The sequence below is a fragment of the Bos grunniens genome, chromosome 16 (assembly GCF_055505025.1).
Source record: "Bos grunniens cultivar Pamir isolate PY7600 chromosome 16, Bosgru_T2T1.0, whole genome shotgun sequence".
In the NCBI taxonomy this organism is placed as follows: Eukaryota; Metazoa; Chordata; class Mammalia; order Artiodactyla; family Bovidae; genus Bos; species Bos grunniens.
Genome location: NC_141180.1, coordinates 54,856,362 through 54,874,566, shown reverse-complemented (window position 1 = coordinate 54,874,566; position 18,205 = coordinate 54,856,362). Strand labels below are relative to the sequence as shown.

Below are 18,205 nucleotides of genomic sequence, written 5' to 3'. Positions count from 1 at the left end.
TTTCTGGGGCTGGCTGGGCAGGGCCTCAGGTGGCTGCAGCTCCCAGGCTGGTCGCCTCCAGAATATTGGACGAATTTCCTAGATCATCTGCTATGATGTAAGAAAAGTTGACAAATACCCCAATAGCACAGGTAAACTACCCCAATAGCACAGGTATGTTAGTAACGTCACTTACCCATGGTGTTTGGGTACATGTACAGGGTCTAGTACTGAAAGATTAATGGAAAAGTCCTGCCAGGTTAGCATTTCTCAAAGAGGAGCAGTGGTTTGTTTATACTGTTCGTTTACTCCTATTTCCTCAGAATTCCTCTGTCTGCCTGCCTGGGGTGAGTCACTGATTGGCGAGGGCCCATGTCCTCGGGTGAAATGGCATAGAGAAGCTGGGAGTGAATACTGCCCTCTGCCCTCTGAAGTCGGGCTTCAACTGTCCTGTCCTTTCAAGGCTTGCTCTCCCAACCCCTTTGGAAAAAAGGGAAGGGAGCTGGGGTCACCGCAGGCCCCTATGACAGGGCTGATAAACTCTCAGTAGTTACCCAATGCCAATTCTCTTCTGCATTAACCAGATTCATTTGCATTTTTTTTTTTTTTTGATTAATGAAAACTGAAAGAACTCCAGGAAATTTAAGGTGTCATACCTTCCCAAAGTTAAATGCCAAGATGCAGAAGTATGCTATTTTGTTGCTACAGCTGAACATGCTGTGTTTCAGTGAAGGAGTTAATTGAAACATAATGAGTGTGTGAGTGTAATGAAAAATAAGGTAGCCATTTCAACATCAGGAAATAATCATAAAGCTGTTCTTATTTTTCCAGTCTCATGTAGAACCTTCCCCCACCCATTAAAGTGAACTGACTGTATGATTCACATATTAAACAAATACTGAGCTCCACCTGTGTCAGGGACTGTAGAGGGCAGGAGATAAAGCGGGGAGCACACAGGAAAAACCCCTTCCACCCTGGCTGGAAGGTCGGGCAGAGAAGGAAGGGGAAAGGGAGACAGAAAGAGGTAAGTGAAATACAGATGGTGTTAAATGTTGATAAGTAATGAAACAGAATGAGGTAAGCTGCGGGGTGGGGGTGGTGAAGGAAGTGGGCGGGTGCTATGGAATTCAGATAGGAACTCTGTCAGCCGACCTTTGAGTCAAAGATCTGAAGGAAGTGAGGGAACAAAGTCTCAGAGAAGAGGGACTCGTCCAGAGAACAGATCGCACAAGGTCCCTGCGAGGGACAGAGGCTGGGTGGTCAGGGAATGGCAGTAAGAGGGCAACGGCCGGAATGAAGCAGGTCAACGGAGGGAAAGGAGCAAAATGGGACCAGAAAAGTACTGGGGCCAAATCCACATCTCTGTAGGCCGTTCTAAGGACTTCGGCTTTGACTCTTGGTGAGCCAGGAACCCATTGGAGAGTTACAAGTAGAGAAGTGGCACCGTATGATTTTGTATTTAACACTCTGTTTTTGAGTATAGAGAGTAGGAAGCCAATTAGGAGGCACTGCAATAATCCAGGTGAGAGACTTAAACTGGGGTTGATGGTGTTAGGACCCTGGCAATAGTCCAGAGAATTTCCTGGTGGATTTAAGGTGAGGTGTGATTATAGGAGAAGAATCAGAATGCCTCCAATGTTTTAGGTCTGAGGATCTGGAAGAATAGAGCTGCCATTTATTGAAATGGGAAGAATGCCAGAGGAGTAGATGGGAGTGTGTAAGTGGGGCCTGGGAGGAGGGGAGTGGTTTCAGGAAGAAGGGTGCACTGAAAGTATGAGCAGATTTAGACATGAGGATCGAGGTGTCTGTTATGCATCTGAGATTCAGGGAGATATAAACGTTGGATATAAATGTGTGTATTTATATTTAAATAGTATTTAAAGCCATAGGGCCAAATGGGGAGTAGATAAAAATCAGAACGAGTCTAGTGGCTGAGCCCTGGGGTACTCCCAATATTGAAAGATCAGGAATCCCAAAGGGTGTGTTAATTACACGATACTCTTGGGAGCAATCCTTGATAAACTAGATTTTTTTTTTTTTTAAGAAAAAACTAGAGGCTATCATAAGAATTAAAGTATGTTGTAGGAAATACTTGACCCTCCAAAATATCACTTCTCAGGTGGTGCAGTGGTAAAGAATCTGCCTGCCAATGAAAATACACAGATTCTATCCCTGGGTTGGGAAGATCCCCTGGAGAAGGAAATGGTAACCCACTCCAGTATTCTTGCCTGGGAAATCTCATGGACAGAGGAGCCTGGTGGGCTAAGTACAGTCCATGAGGTTGCAAAGAGTTGGACACAACTTAGCGACTAAACAGCAATATCACTTACAAAACATCCGAGTCTAGGTACTTGGTGTGAAGTTGGTGGTGCTCCCAAGATTTTGGTAAATAAAAACAAGTAGATTCCACACTTCAATATTGAGTCCCCTCTAAATGACAGACACAGTGTTACAAAGATGAATTTTGCATAGCATATTCTGAAATGTCCATTAGGTGGCAGAAAACTTCACTAAATAGACTACAAACTAGCCCTTTCTCTCACTCCCTCCCTCCTTCTCTCTCACCAACACCGTGGGCTTTGAACACTCTGATTTTAAAGATGAATATGTCTATTTCATGCATAACAGTATTTCAAAGAACAGAAACTACAATTTTCTTCAGAAAGCCAACAGATACCATTTGTCACGTCCAACTCTTTGCAACTCCACGGACTGCAGCATGCCAGGCTCCCGTGTCTTTCACGATCTCCCAGTTTGCTCAGATTCGTGTTCATTGAGTTGATGATGCTATCCAACCATCTCATCCTTTGTTGTCCCCTTCTCCTCCTGCCCTCAATCTTTCCCAGCATGAGTCAGCTCTTCACATCAGGTGGCCAAAATATTGTAGCTTCAGCTTCACCATCTGTTCTTTCAGGGTTGATTTCCTTTAGCATTGACTGATTTGATCTTCTCACTGTCCAAGGGACTCTCAAGAATCTTCTTCAGCACCACAGTTCTAAAGCATCAATATGGTCCAACTCTCACATCCATACATGATTACTGGAAAAACCATAGCTCTGACTATACAGACCTTTGTCAGCAAAATGATATCTCTGCTCTTTAATATGCTGTCTAGGTTTGTCATAGCTTTCCTTCCGAGGAACAATCATCTTTTAATTTCATGGCTGCAATCACCATCTGCAGTGATTTTGGAGCCCAAGAAAATAACGTCTGTCACTACTTCCACTTTTTTGCCTTCTATTTGCAATGAAGTGATGGGACCAGATGCCATCATATCATTTGTTTGTAATATAACAAGGGTGAGCCAGGTAAATTAGGGATGGACAATTTCGTTTGGTTTGGAAATATCTGAGTTGGGAGATGATTTGGAGAGGTAAATTGACTATAATGAGACGGCTGGATCTTAATTTTAAACTTTTGATGTTTAAGGTTTTCTGCCTGGGGAAAGGCAAGAAGGCCTGAGAAAGCGGAAAGCAAAAAAAAAAAAAAAAAAACCTCTTGAAAAAAACAAATAAGATGTCTGTCTTTGCTTGCCGTTGGTTCTTTCCGGAAAGCAAAAAAAAAAAAAACCTCTTGAAAAAAACAAATAAGATGTCTGTCTTTGCTTGCCATTGGTTCTTTCTGCAGTACACCACAAGTCTGCTCAATTTAGAAGTCACATTTCTTCCTGCTTTCCTTAGGGAGCTGGTCCCCAATAACTGAGGCCATATCCCCCTCCTAGAGACTGAGGATCTCGAGTATGTCCTAGCCTTGAAATTTTAAAAAAGGGCTCCCAGATAATCCTAAGATGAAGACAAGTTTGGGAGCCACAGGGTTTATTTAATGTGTAAATACATCTGACCTTCCCATAACTCAAATACGTTCCGCCCTGTAAGACGCACACAAGAAAACCTTTCCACGTCAGCACAGTCAAGGCTTTCAAAACCAACCATAACCAGTTAGAGCAATGAAAGAAAAAGCAGAGGAATAACACTGGTGAGTTGTTTTTTGAAAATGTTTTAAATTTCTTCTGATCATATGGAATGCTTTATTTCTCACAGCACTGACAATATTTAGTTTTGCAGTAGTATTAGGCTCAGCATATTTAAACACCAAGTTACAATGTTTTGTTCGTTTGTTTTGCTTTTTGCTGGTCTTTGGCATCAGAAACTAAGTGGTACCAACTCTTCCTTCTCCTTAGCAAGACTCTTTTGTGATACACTGCCACTAAGTCAGTCAGGAAACACCATGTGCATCCCTGAGACTCCTCAGGGGACCCTGGGCTGAGAGGGTCTCACGTCACGTCACCTTGGTTTAGATAACAAATTTAACTCTTGACAATTTTTGCTAACTCTGACAGCGGCATAAATTCAGCATTGTACCAATCTGGTGACTGATTCATACATACATAAACATATATATGTATGTGTGTATTCAATAAGATTTTCTTGCCCATAAAATCTTAAAAGAATTCAATCTGCTGTTTTTCATTTTGATAGGTGGCTGATAATTGACTTATATGTATTATGACCACTGACTTATTTGGAATTTTTTCTAATATTTTATTGGAAATTATTTCTGGTGTTTTCATTTTTCATGCTTTTCCTTTGCTCTCTTTCTTCCCTCTTTATTGCCTTCTGTGGGATGTTCATTTCCTTTGATTTTTTCCAACTGGCTGTGAGCTATATATTCTAATTCCATTATTTTTCTAGTTGCCTTTAAATTGTCAACATGCACACTAATCCTCTCCTATTTCAAAACAATACTTAAAGAGGTCAGCCCCTCATATTTTTGTTATTATTGTCTAATACTTAATACTTCTTTGTTCTTACGCTATGCCATACCAAAACAGAGTTTTTAAGAGTCACTATTAAGATTTGTCACTTTGTTTACTCACTTATTGGAGAAGGCAATGGCACCCCACTCCAGTACTTTTGCCTGGAAAATCCCATGGACAGAGGAGCCTGGTAGGCTGCAGTCCATGGGGTCGCTAGAGTCAGACACGACTGAGCAACTTCACTTTCACTTTTCACTTTCATGCATTGGAGAAGGAAATGGCGACCCACTCCAGTGTTCTTGCCTGGAGACTCCCAGGGACGGGGGAGCCTGGTGGGCTGCCGTCTATGGGGTCGCACAGAGTCGGACACGACTGAAGCGACTTGGTGATTACTCACATATTTACATTTGTTTCTCGAATCTCTTGCTTCTGTGCTCACTTGCCTTCTAACTGACATATAATTTTATATTATTCATTCAGTGAAGATGCAGGAATGGTTAACTACGTTTTTATAGGTCATAAAATGCCATTATTTCATTCTCAATAACTGTTTAGCTGGCATGGATGGACCTAGATTATCATATTAAGTAAAGTAAGTCGAACAGAGAAAGACAAGTATCATATGATATCACTTATATGAGGAATCTAAAAATAATGATACAAATGAACTTATTTAAAAACAGAAATAAGCTCACAGGTGTAGAAAGCAAATATATGATTACCAAAGGGGAAAGTGGGGAGGGGGGAGGAGTAAATTAGGAGTTTGAAATTAACAAATACATTTTATTATATATAAAATAAACACAAAGACCTATTGTATAGCACAGGGAACTATATTCAATATCTTGTAATAACCTGTAGTGGAAAAGAGTTTGAAATAATATACATACAAAAAATGGAATCACTTTGCTGTACACCTGAGACTAATCAATTATTAAGTTGGTGCAAATGTAATTGTGGTTTCAGACTGTGAATTTTAAATCATTATAACTAGACTCAAACATATCTTTATTAATCAAAATAGGAACCATTACAATCAACACATTTTTGCCCACAAGAAATGTTTGTTTATTCCTGTAGTGTAAAAATCCATGCTTCAGGATTCTACAAACTCATGTTATGCATCCTGCCGGTTGTGGAAGCGTTTTCCCTTCAAAAAGTTGTCAAGATGCTTAAAGAAGCGGTAGTTGGCAAAAGGTCAGGTGAATATGGCGAATGAAGCAAAACTTTGAAGCCCAAATTGTTCTACTTTTGAAGTGTTGGTTGTGCCATGAGCAGTCAGGCATTGCCTTGGAAAAAATTGGGCCCTTCCTATTGACCAATGCAGACTGAAACTGTTGCAGTTTTCAGTGCATTTCCTTGATTTGCTGAGCATACTTCGATGTAATGGTTTCGCTGAAATTCAGAAGGCTGTAGTGGATCAGCCCAGCAGCAGACTGCCAGTGACCATGACATTTTTGGGGTGCAAATTTGGCTATGGAAGTGCTTTGGAGGTTCTTCTTGGTTCAACCACTGAGCTGGTTGTCACCAGTTGTCATATAAAATCCACTTTTCATCCTACGTCAAAATCTGATCAAGAAATGGTCCGTTGTTGTTGCCTAAAATAAGACAAGATGACATTTCAAAACGATGATTTTTTTGATTTGTGGTCAGCTCATGAGGAACACACTTAGTGAGCTTTTTCACCTTTTCAATTTGCTTCAAATGCTGAACAACCATAAAGTGGCTGACGTTGAGTTCTTCAGCAACTTAAGAGGATCAACTTCAATGATGGCTCTCAATTAGTTATTATCAACTTCTAATGGCCGGTCACTGCACTCCTCATCTCCAAGGCTCTCATCTCTTTTGCAAAACTTCTTGAACCACCCCTGCACTGTAATTCAGTAGCAGTTCCTGGGCCAAATGCATTGCTGATGTTGTGAGTTGTCGCTGCTGCTTTACGACCCATTTTGAACTCGAAAAAGGAAATCGCTCAAATTTGCTTTTTGTCTAACCATTTCCATAGTCTAAGATACATATAAAATAAGCAGCAAGTAATAAGTCATTGGCAAAAAAAAAAAAAAAGCGAGAAATGCACATTCAGTTCAGTTCAGTTCAGTCACTCAGTTGTGTCCTACTCTTTGCAACCCCATGGACTGCATCAAGCCAGGCTTCTCTGTCCGTCACCAACTCCCTGGTTGGATCAACTTGTAGTCCAAGGGACTCTCAAGAGTCTTCTCCAACACCACAGTTCAAAAACATAATTCCTCAGTGCTCAACTTTCTTTATAGTCCAATTCTCACATCCATCCATGACTACAGGAAAAACCGTAGCTTTGACTATACAGACCTTTGTCGGCAAAGTAATGTCTCTGTTCTTTAATATGCTGTCTAGGTTTGTCATGGATTTTCTTCCAAGGAGCAAGCATCTTTTAATTTCATGACTACGGTCACCATTTGCCGTGATTTTGGAGACCCTCAAAATAAAATCTGTCACTGTTTTCATTGTTTCCCCATCTATTTGCCATGAAGTGATGGGACTGGATACATGATGTTAGTTTTCTGAATGTTGAGTTTTAAGCCAACTTTTTCAGTCTCCTCTGTAACATAGCCACATTTATTTAAGAACGTATTCCAGTATCAAAGGCAAGTGTCAACAATGCAAAACCAAAATTACTTTGCCCCAACCTAATAAAAATAATAATTGTTTAGCTAGATATTGAATTCTTTTCTAAAAATGTTTTCAATTTTTTATCCAAGTATAGTTGGTTATAAATGTACACCAGAAAATATGTGTGTGTATATTATGTACATAATTTTTCAGATTCTTTTCCCTTCCAGATTATTACAAAATATTGAATATAGTTCCTTGTGCTATACAGTCAGACCTTGTTGTTTATGGATATTGAGTTCTTCATGGCAATCATCAATTATCTTCTGATCTCAATTGATGCTAATCTGCCCATCTATTATAAAATTTAAGATTTTCCATACTTTCTATTATTTATTTATTTTTAACATTTTATTAATTATTTTTGACTGCACAGCATCTTCATTGCTGCATGAAAGCTTTCTCTAGTTGCAGTGCTCGGGCTTCTCATTTCAGGTGACTTCTTTTTTGTTGCAGAGCACAGGCTCTGGAGCGTGGGCTCAGTAGTTGTGGCTCATAGGCTTAGCTGCCCCATGGCATGTGGAGGCTTCCCAGAGCAGGGGTCAAATCCATGCCTCCTGCATTGGCAGGCTGGTTCTTAACCACTGGACCACCAGGGAAGTCCAAGATTTTCCATAATTTCTATGATCAGGTTTGATTTTCTTTTATCCATCTTAGTATTCTCATGTTACTAATATTTGAAGATTTGTGTCTTTCTTCAAATATGAAAAATTCATAGCCATTACCTCTTCAAACATTACCTCCCCCATTATTTCTATTCACTTCTTTCAGAACTTCCATTAAATGTATACTGAATTTTCTCATCTATTCCTTAGCTCATAACTTTGCTTTCATCTTAACAGACTATGTATATATATTTTAATATATGTTTCATGGTAGTGAAGTTGCTCAGTCATGTCCGACTCTGCTTCCCCATGGACTGTAGCCTACCAGGCTCCTCTGTCCATGGGATTTTCCAGGCAAGAGTACTGGAGTGGGTTGCCATTTCTTTCTCCAGGGGATCTTCCCAACCCAGGGATCTAACCCGGGTCTCCCACATTGTAGGCAGATGCTTTTACTGTCTGAGCTACCAGGGAAGTACATATTTCATGGTAACAGAATATATATGTATATGTATATGTATGTGTGTATATATACACACATACATATGTGTTTTATGACAGATTTCCTCCAATTTCTTTACTATGTTCAAGCTACATCCAACCTATCCTATGGTCCTATATATTTCATTTCTGGAATTTCTGTTTGGTTATTTTTCAAATCAACCTGCTCCTTTTGGATTTTATAATGTTTTGCTTCCTTTACCTTTTGGAATATATTAAACACATTCATTTCTAAAGATTTTTTAATGTGGACCATTTTTTTAAAAAGTCCTCATTGAATTTGTTCAATACTGCTTCTGTTTTATGTTTTGGTTTTTTGGCCCCGAGTGGGCAATCTTAGCTCCCCAACCAGAGATCAAACTCATACCCCTCGCATTGGAAGGTGAAGCCTTGATCACTGAATCTCCATCACTTTTAAAGCTTTTTAAAAGATTTTAAAACTCATCCTTCATTTTTAAAGCTTCATGTTTATCGTTCCTCATTCTTGGATGAGGGCTCTCCCAAATTTTTCCATTTCATTTGCTGAACCCTCCTCCTGATGGTTGGTTTGGACATATGATTTCCAAGTATTTACAGTGAGTGCCTGCTTAGGGTGTTTTTTGCAGTGGAGGTCCAGCGTTCCCAGTCTGGTTGAACTCTCTCTCCAGCGTTATTTGCATTTGCATCTGAGAGTTCTGTGGACTGCGATGACTTCAGGTCACTCAGCTTCATTTCAGGACCAGATGAGGACTATGAACTCGGGCCACAAGCCAGTATGTGGTCCTGGCCTGGGGCTCACGTGGCCCATAGTGTTTTTCATGTGACTATTTCTACACATGTTGCCTTGAGAGATGATAAATTATTTTGCCACTTTTATAGACCAGAAGATAGTTTTTCTTCTCCATATTTTATAATAAGATGGCACTTTATTATCTTAGTTTTATGCAGGTTGCTTCATTTCATCCCCTTACACTCATGGGATTTGTGATTTAAGACTCTGTCCTCTCCACACCAGTATTAAAGCCCTAGCCTCAAGGCCTATATCTAATTCTGAAATTCCAGGAACCATCTCAGTTTCAGCTCATGATATGATTTTGAGTTTCCTCTCTTTTCCTAACACCTAACCTGGCTTTCTATTTTTCTTCCTTTTCTCCTCTTTTCCTCCTCCTTCCTTCCCACCTCCCTTAGTCCTTCCCTTCCTCTCTCCCTGACTCTCTCTCTTTATTACTTCCTTAAGGGCAGCCTGATTTAATGTTTTGTTTGTTTAATTTTATCCAGCATTTCTGTATGTTTCGAACAGGAAGGAAAATTCTTCCACATCAGCTCAGCCTCCCATGTTTGCTGATATAATCTTATAATATATGAAATATTAAGAAAATAGTGTGAGGTGTTTTGCTCTCAAAAAAAAAAAATAAAGAAAATAGTGTACTTACTAAATTAGAGCAGTGTCTGATATATACACACTATTAAGTGATAAGTACTTCACAACAGCTGCTGCTGTTGCTGCTGCTGCTAAGTCGCTTCAGTCATGTCCGACTCTGTGAGACCCCGTAGATGGCAGCCCACCAGGCCCCGCCGTCCCTGGGATTCTCCAGGCAAGAACACTGGAGTGGGTTGCCATTTCCTCCTCCAATGCATGAAAGTGAAAAGTGAAAGTGAAGTCACTCAGTCGTGTCTGACTCTTAGCGACCCCATGGACTGCAGCCTACCAGGTTCCTCCGTCCATGGGATTTTCCAGGCAAGAGTACTGGAGTGGGGTGCCATTGCCTTCTCCAACCATCACTACAATCATGCTATCTATGAGAACAGTCCCCTCACCCTCGTAAGTTCCCTTGGCCCCTTTGTAGTCAGTCTTCTCCATCCTCTCAGTCCTAGCAAACACTGATCTGTGTTCTACTACTAATATTTCAAATAAACAGAATCATACAGTATCTGGCATCTTTTACTTTGCATGATGCTCTTGAGATTGCTTCAGAGTATTGCAAATATTTGTTGTCCAGTAACATTTAATCACTGAGCAGTATTGCATTGCATAGACATACCACATTTTGTTCATCTTTTTACCAGCTGATGGACATATGGATTGTTTTCAGTTTGGGGCTCTTATAAATAAAGTTGATAAGTATGTTCACATATACATCTTTATACTGACATATGTTTTTGTTTCTCTTGGGTAAATATCTAGACGTGGAATTACAAGATTATATGGTTAAGTATATGTTTTTAAGAAACTTCCAAATTGTTTTCTAGGCTTCCTTGATGGCTTAGCAGGTAAAGAATCCACTTGCAGTGCAGGAGACACAGGAGATCGGGTTCAGTCCCTGGGTTGGGAAGATCCCATGGAGGAGGAAAATGGCACACCAACTCCAGTAGGGTCACAGAATTGGACACACTTGACCCACACATATACAAACTGTTTCCCAAAGTGGCCATACCATTGCAGTCCCACTGCTGCTGCTGCTAAGCCACTTCAGTCATGTCTGACTCTGTGCGACCCCATAGATGGCAGCCCACCAGGCTCCTCCGACCCTGGGATTCTCCAGGCAAGAACACTGGAGTGGGTTGCCATTTCCCTCTCCAGTGCAGGAAAGTGAAAAGTAAAAGTGAAGTTGCTCAGTCATATCCGACTCTAGCAACCCCATGGACTGCAGCGTACCAGGCTCCTCCGTCCATGGGATTTTTCCAGGCAAGAATACTGGAGTGGGGTGCCATTGCAGTCCCACTAGCAAGCAACATATGACAGTTCTAGTTGCTTCATTTACTCCTCATCTCTTGGCATTGTTAGTCTTTAATTTTTGCCTTCCAGTGACTATGTTATGATATGACATATGGTTTCCACTTGTATTTCTCTAATGACTGACATTGAGCACTTCTCCTAAATTTATTTGCCACCTATAAATCTTTGGTAAAGTGTCTATTCAAATTCTTTGCCCCTATTTAAATCGAGTTGTTTATATTTTATAAATTGCAGTGGTTTTTTAAAAATATGTTCTCAAAATAAGTTCCTTATCAGATATATACTTGGCAAATATTTTCAGCTGTTTTGTGTAAAGATTGTACTCTTCACCACTACTTGTATTGCTTCTCAGTATTTATTGAAATGACTGAGGAATTTCCGCAGGGTGATGGACACTCCCCACTAGCAGCTGTGGATTTTGCAATTAATAAGGTGTAAAGGAACCCTGCTGACATATTTGTTTGAAGACCTAAAGTTCACATTTTCACTGCTAATTAAACCTTTTCCATTTTGGTACAGAGCTAGACAGTCCTGTATTAGATTTGAAGAACTGATTTGAAGAACTGATGAGATCATGGTTGTGATTACCTGTGAACTCTTTGTCTTCACAGTCCATCAAGAATAACTAAATAATCAGCAAGGACTTCCCTGGTGGTTAAGACTCTGCCTGTGCACTGCAGAGGGTGAGGGTTTGATCCCTGGTTGGGGAACTAAGATACCACACACTGCACAAAATGGCCAAAAAGGAAAAAGAAAATGACTAGACATGTCTCTGCTATATAACACTCTCCTGGACAACTTGTTCTAAAGTGTCCTGATTTTCACTTACTAGTTATTTCCTTATGGAAAAAGACAATTTCCAGCAGTTAGAACTAGAGGAGAGTGGACCTTCCAAAAGGACAACTCCCAGAAGAATTATCCATTTTGCTGATGGAGACATCATGGAAGAATATAGCACAGAGGAGGAGGAAGAGGAAGAAAATGAACAGACAACAAATTCAACACTTGATCCTGTAAGTTTAGATTATCATTATTAGTGAACATGGGGGCTGAGTGAATGAGAGATAAAACCAACAAGTTTTGTCAAAAATAGTTTTAAGCTAACTCCTTGTTCTTTGGTTTGCTTTCTGGAGCCGTGTACAATCAGCTTATAATTTTGATCATCTTCATTTTCTCATCTATAAAAGAGAAAATGGAACCTATTACAAAGCATGTTGAAGCCTCTACACTGCAGATTCTGCAGTCATCACTTCTGTTATTAATTACTCTAACCTGGTTTCCCTTTCTTGTTCTTTTTTAGTCTAAACTTGCCTGGGGGCCCTACCTATGGTTTTGTGCAGGGCAAATAGCAAGAACCTCATTTTCTAGTAAGTACTGCTATGGTGGGTTTGTTTGTTTGTTTTTTCTGTCATAAATACAGGCTTATAGACCCTCAGAGTTAGACGAGACTTGAAGTGGTTTAATCCACTCCACAGCATTCTGAAGATCTGTTCACTTCCAGATCTACACTGGAACATTCCTGAAGGCATAGAGCCTCACATCTTCAGAGAGACCTTGCCATCTTTTCCCAGCTCTTGTTAGTAAACTCTATCTTCCTTTAAATCTTCTTTTAGAGTTTTCCCCCTTGATCCTAGTTGTCTCTTTTAAAGGCCAGACAAAACCTATCTAGATTCCTCTTTCATAGGACAGAGTTTCAAACATTTGAAGACAATAGTCAGTCCTCACTGAGTGGACTCTTCACATAAATAAACTTCCAAGTTCTTTCTTGATTTTAATTATTGTTATCTGACACAGTTCCCAGTTCCCTTGTCATAATCATTCTATTATTAGTAAGACTTTTATTGACCTCTCTCAAGGAGATAATGAATGGCCTAAGTGGCTATTTATAAGAGAAAATGAAAGTGAAGTCACTCAGCTGTGTCCAACTCTTTGCGACCCCATGGACTGTACCCTGCCAAGCTCCTCCATCCATGGGATTCTCCAGGCAAGAATAATGGAGTGGGTTGCCATTTCCTTCTCTAGGGGATCTTCCTGACCCAGGGATTGAACCCAGGTCTCCTGCACTGCAGGCAGACCCTTTACACTCTGAGCCACCGGGGCTCCTGTATTTATTTATTTATAAAAAATGAATAGTAAATCTTGTTTTGTTTGACTTTCACCAGTTAAAAAAAACACAATTGGCAACATCTAATTACTCACTTCGTTCTAATTCATATATACTTATGTATATGATGGGCTTCCCTGGTGGCTCAGTGGGTAAAGAATCTGCCTGCAATGTGAGGCAGGTTAGATCCCTGGGTCAGGAAGATCCCCTGGAGGAAGAAATGGCAACCCACTCCAGTGTTCTCGCCTGAAATACCCCATGGACAGAGGAGCTTGGCAGAGTACAGTCCACAGGGTTGCAAAGAGTTGGACACAACTGAGCAACTAACCAAACATGTGTATATGATGGAGGGAAAACAACTTTTAAAATCTGAGAAAATAGAAAGCATAGCTCTTAGGAATTGATTGCCGTTCATTCATTAAATAAACATTTACTGAATACTCATATGCTCAGCACTGTGCAGGTCCCTGGGACTCAAAGACAAATGACAGTCTTTGCTTTCAAGGACCTTAATATTCGATGAATAATACTGGCCAGTAAACATGCTTATAATGATGCTTTGTTGTTACACTTCCCAGGGTAGGAGGTATATATGGACTATAGACTGGAGTACTCAGGAATGGTGACCTCTGGAGGAGACACCTTAAGAGAGTTCTGAAAGTATGTCTGGCCAATGCCAGCTTTCGGACCATGAAAGTGACCAGGGTGACCTTAAATTACATTAAGGGTGATTTAGTCAGATGGTATGAGCCCTAAGTACTTTTAGATCAAGGTAGAGGGTTAGTGGAGAAGGCAATGGCACCCCACTCCAGTACTCTTGCCTGGAAAATCCCATGGATGGAGGAGCCTGGTGGGCTGCAGTCCATGGGGTCGCTAAGAGTCAGACACGACTGAGCAACTTCATTTTCACTTTTCACTTTCATGCATTGGAGAAGGAAATGGCCACCCACTCCAGTGTTCTTGCCTGGAGAATCCCAGGGACGGGGGAGCCTGGTGGGCTGCTGTCTATGGGGTCGCACAGAGTCGGACATGACTGAAGCGACTTAGCAGCAGCAGCAGCAGAGGGTTAGTAATTTGAAAATTACTTTAGCGATCCTTGTGTGTGCCTGCTAAGTTGCTTTAGTCAGTGAGGGATGGAAACTTAAAAGATCAGGTCATGTTAAAAAAAGGAAAACTCAGCACAACAATATCAAAGTGTGAAGGAGAATGGGGACTACAGTGATTTCCACGTTGGGCTTTGATTTCAGATGACGGGGATAGGACACACGGGGAATCTTTCCACCTCTGGGTTCCATATAGAACTGTAATCTTAAAGAGCTTCTGCCTGGGGGTTCCAGACTATAGTGGAGGCATAAATATGTTAACAGTCAGTATCCTGATCTCTACACAGAGACTTTGGTGAGAACTGGAACCCAGATGACACTGGTAACTAATTTCTTCAATTTAAAATTCTAGTAGATCATAAACATGAAAACGTCCTGAGATGCTAATATTTTAGAAACTTCTCTTATGCACATGTACTGGGCACTGTGGCAAACAAAGAGATTAAAAAGCTAGAGTATTTCTGAAAGGATAAAGCACATTAAAAAAAAATAGAGAGCGTCATTTTGATGTTTGTATGAGCGGTATCTTTAGAAGTGGAACAAAGCATGGGAATCACAAAGTCCTCTAATGGGAGGAGGTGCATCAGAAGTCCTACATGTTTTGATGTGGCTCATTTCTAAAGTCTTTATTGAATTTGTTACATTATTGCTTCTGTTCTATGTTTTGGGGTTTTGGCCACAAGACCTGTGGGATCTTAGCACCCCCACCGGGAATCAAACCTGCACCCCCTGAATCGGAAAGAGAAGTCTTAACCACTGGACTGCCAAGGAAGTCCTCTAGTCCTGTACTTTTAAGGGAGAACATCTCTAGGAAAGACCTTCTGGAAACCACTCATTATTCATGCTAACCCTTTATTCCTGACTCTAACAATCCCTGAGGCTGCAAGCCACCTTACTACTGAAGTGAAGGCAGATAAAGAAAGCTTTACTTAAATTGCTGCTTAGGGAGGAGTTTTTTTTTGATGCATGGAAGAATTTCTGACATGGGTCTTGGTAATACTGGATTTAATTTTTGGTATCATTTGCAATGTACTCACAGCTGATGATCAGATGACACACGTGTAAATGGACAACATCTATTCTGATTGCTCAGGACCTGTACTTGTTATTAAGTATTTTGAAGATCTCTTGATATATTCACCTGAAAAAGATAGTTTAGAAGCCACCCTATGTGAAGATACAAGATTTAACAAATTCCCTTTGATTCCCAAAATTTGTGAGAGTCTACAGGAATTAAAATATCTTGTCAGCCTTGAAGGTAAGTGTAATAATAGACAATCTGTGGGCTAGTTGAAACTCTTGGCATGTCCACAGACTCTAAGCTTTCATTCTTAATTCAGCTTACCAAAGTGCTTCTTCTTTCTTCTAGCCTGTGAATTTCTTGGTGAAAGATTTGCTGTCTTCTTTGGTCTTCATCAGCCCAAGTACCAGTATATGTTAAATGAGTACTGTAGAACACAAAGTAAGGTATGTCACATCCTGATGGGGACAGCAAGAGCCCTGAGATGGGAATGTTGGGTGTTTCTGGTCTGGGTCTATGCTGCTGCTGCTAAGTCGCTTCAGTCGTGTCCGACTCTGTGCGACCCCATAGACAGCAGCCCACCAGACTCCCCTGTCCCTGGGATTCTCCAGGCAAGAACACTGGAGTGGGTGGCCATTTCCTTCTCCAATGCATGAAAGTAAAAAGTGAAAGTGAAGTCGCTCAGTCGTGTCTGACTCTTAGCGACCCCATGGATTGCAGCCTACCAGGCTCCTCCGTCCATGGGACTTTACAGGCAAGAGTACTGGAGTAGGGTGCCATTGCCTTCTCCGGATCTGGGCCTATAGAGAGGAGCATTTCCCACATGGTATCTCACGTACTGCAGTTTCACTGAGCCCCTATGATCACTGACTTATTTTTCTAAGGTGCCTTACCCCATGAAGTTTATTCATATTTGCCTCTGGTGTGAAGTTAGAACATCACGAGATAGGTTGTAGAAGGTGGTGTGAAACCTGAGATTGCTTATAGGAGAAGCTTCTTAGAAGGGTGTCTCTATAAGATGTAGAGGTCAGAGGTATTGGGTTTACAGGTAAACATTTCCTTATTTCTCTTTATATTAGCAATGTGACAAGGGAAGTGAAGAGAATGGATCAAAGGCCCAACCAGCCAGTGTTCCTAATGAGAAATGTCACCTGGAGGCCAGGGGCCGTGAGTATGGAACAAGACTACAAGATGTTTCGGAGGGCATTTCTCAGTGGAGCGCCTCATCCAGGGAGGGCCCGATGGCAGATTCCAGCTCCTGATGGGCAGCCAGGCTATGGTTCCCCTGGATTTCTGTTCCCTGGTCATTGATTACCATGGCAACAGCACCACAGGTGGTGCTTCTGAGCCAGATCTGATCTTAATCTCTTTGTGATTTATTCTCCACTAGCCAGGAATTGCAAGCCATCATAAGAACAATTGTGGTTTCTTTCTCAATATACATTTTTATTTATAAGCCCTGAAACCCAACTCCACCCTAGTGGTGCAAGTCCTGTCCATCAGTTGTGGGCTGTTAGTATTGATATTTGCATAGTAGTGTAAGTGCCTTATGGAAGAGGGCATGGCAACCCACTCCAGTATCCTTGCCTGGAGAATCCCATGGACAGAGGAGACTGGTGGGCTACAGTCCATAGGGTTGCAAAGAGTTAGACATGACTGAAGTGACTAAGGACAGCATAGCACAGCACATAAATGCCTTAGGGAACTTGGACATGGGAGTTTTAGGCCAAAACTCTTTGTCAGGTGGCAAGGATGTAGAAAAGAACCCTCTGTTCCTAAAAAGAAACTTTGGGCATCATAAAGTCTAAATAAAACTTTCTTTTGGGGTTTCACATAAGGGATGTCCTTCCCTACAGCTGTGCTGATTTACTTGAGGCTTGCTTTCCCCAGTAAGCAAACATTGCTAATAACTCTGTTATGACATAGCAATCTTTGAGAGTTGGGTGCATTTTTCCCCAAACACATAAAAAATAAATGGCAATCTAAGTCCTACAGAAAGTATTTGGAAAAAGTAAATGACTCTCTCGTTAACTTGTCAACAAATTTTGGAAAACTGTAAAGATCAGACATGGAAATCATAAGTACGTAACACAGGTTGTACTGGCCAAAGGTAGCTATGATATACAAAACTATAGGTTTTGCAATAATAAGACCTGGGTTCAAGTTTCAATTCTGCTTCTTACTAGTTGTATAATTTTAGATGTCTTAATTTCTGAGCCTCTACTTCTTTCTTTGTAAAATGGGGGTTTTATTTGTTTCTCAAGAGTTATTGTTAAACACACTGAAATAATAAATATGAAAACTCTTTTTAAAACTGTGAATATTAGTTGCTAATGCCTAATTAATGACTTATAGGCTTTCCAGGTGGTTCAGTGGTAAGGAATCTGCCTGCCAATGCAAGAGATGCAGGAAATGTGGGTTTAATCTCTGGGCTGGAAAGGCCCCCTGGAGGAGGAAATGGTAATCTACGCCAGTATTCTTGCCTGAAAAGTCCCATGCAAAGAGGAGCCTGGCAGACTACAGTCCATGAGGTTGCAAAGAGTCAGACATAACTAATGGGACAGAGCCGATAGACTGTTATATTGAAGGTCCCCAAAGAACAATGCCTTCTGGAATTCATGTCCTCATATAGCCTCACCTACATTGACTATGGCCTTGGCTATGTTACTTGCTTGGGTAAAGAGAGAGTAGCAAATATGACGCAACTGGATGCTTGATAAGCACTTGCACCTGGACGCTTGTCCTCTTAGAAAGCTTCATGTTGTAAAGAAGGT

The 18,205-nt window shown here is 40.9% G+C and overlaps 1 protein-coding gene across 8 annotated transcripts; it reads left to right on the top strand.

Moving 5' to 3' along the window:
• The first annotated feature begins 877 nt into the window (after positions 1-877).
• Positions 878-17,745, top strand: FAM177B (family with sequence similarity 177 member B). 8 transcript variants are annotated; one of them, XR_015142807.1, is made up of 6 exons: positions 895-1,003; positions 11,815-12,216; positions 12,504-12,570; positions 15,450-15,668; positions 15,780-15,877; positions 16,511-17,745. XR_015142807.1 is itself a non-coding variant. In XM_086342709.1 (6 exons), exons 4-6 carry the CDS (start codon positions 15,476-15,478, stop codon positions 16,691-16,693), a joined length of 474 nt encoding a protein of 157 aa, XP_086198835.1. In that variant the 5' UTR covers positions 3,910-3,954; positions 11,815-12,216; positions 12,504-12,570; positions 15,450-15,475; the 3' UTR covers positions 16,694-17,745. The 8 variants fall into 8 exon arrangements, 7 of the variants coding, with proteins under 7 accessions (XP_086198834.1, XP_086198830.1, XP_086198835.1 ...); XM_086342709.1 differs by lacking the exon at positions 895-1,003 and adding an exon at positions 3,910-3,954; XM_086342710.1 differs by lacking the exon at positions 895-1,003 and adding an exon at positions 3,910-3,954 and having other exon boundaries at positions 11,723-12,216.
• Positions 17,746-18,205: the final 460 nt, after the last annotated feature.

What these genes read in the sequence shown, in the direction of transcription:
- FAM177B (XM_086342708.1), top strand. Translation starts at nt 12,046, where the DNA reads ATGGAAAAAGACAATTTCCAGCAGTTAGAACTAGAGGAGAGTGGACCT. An exon ending in CAAATTCAACACTTGATCCT is followed by an intron (nt 12,217 to 12,503) that starts GTAAGTTTAGAT and finishes GTTCTTTTTTAG; the next exon opens with TCTAAACTTGCCTGGGGGCC. An exon ending in AGCAAGAACCTCATTTTCTA is followed by an intron (nt 12,571 to 15,779) that starts GTAAGTACTGCT and finishes TCTTTCTTCTAG; the next exon opens with CCTGTGAATTTCTTGGTGAA.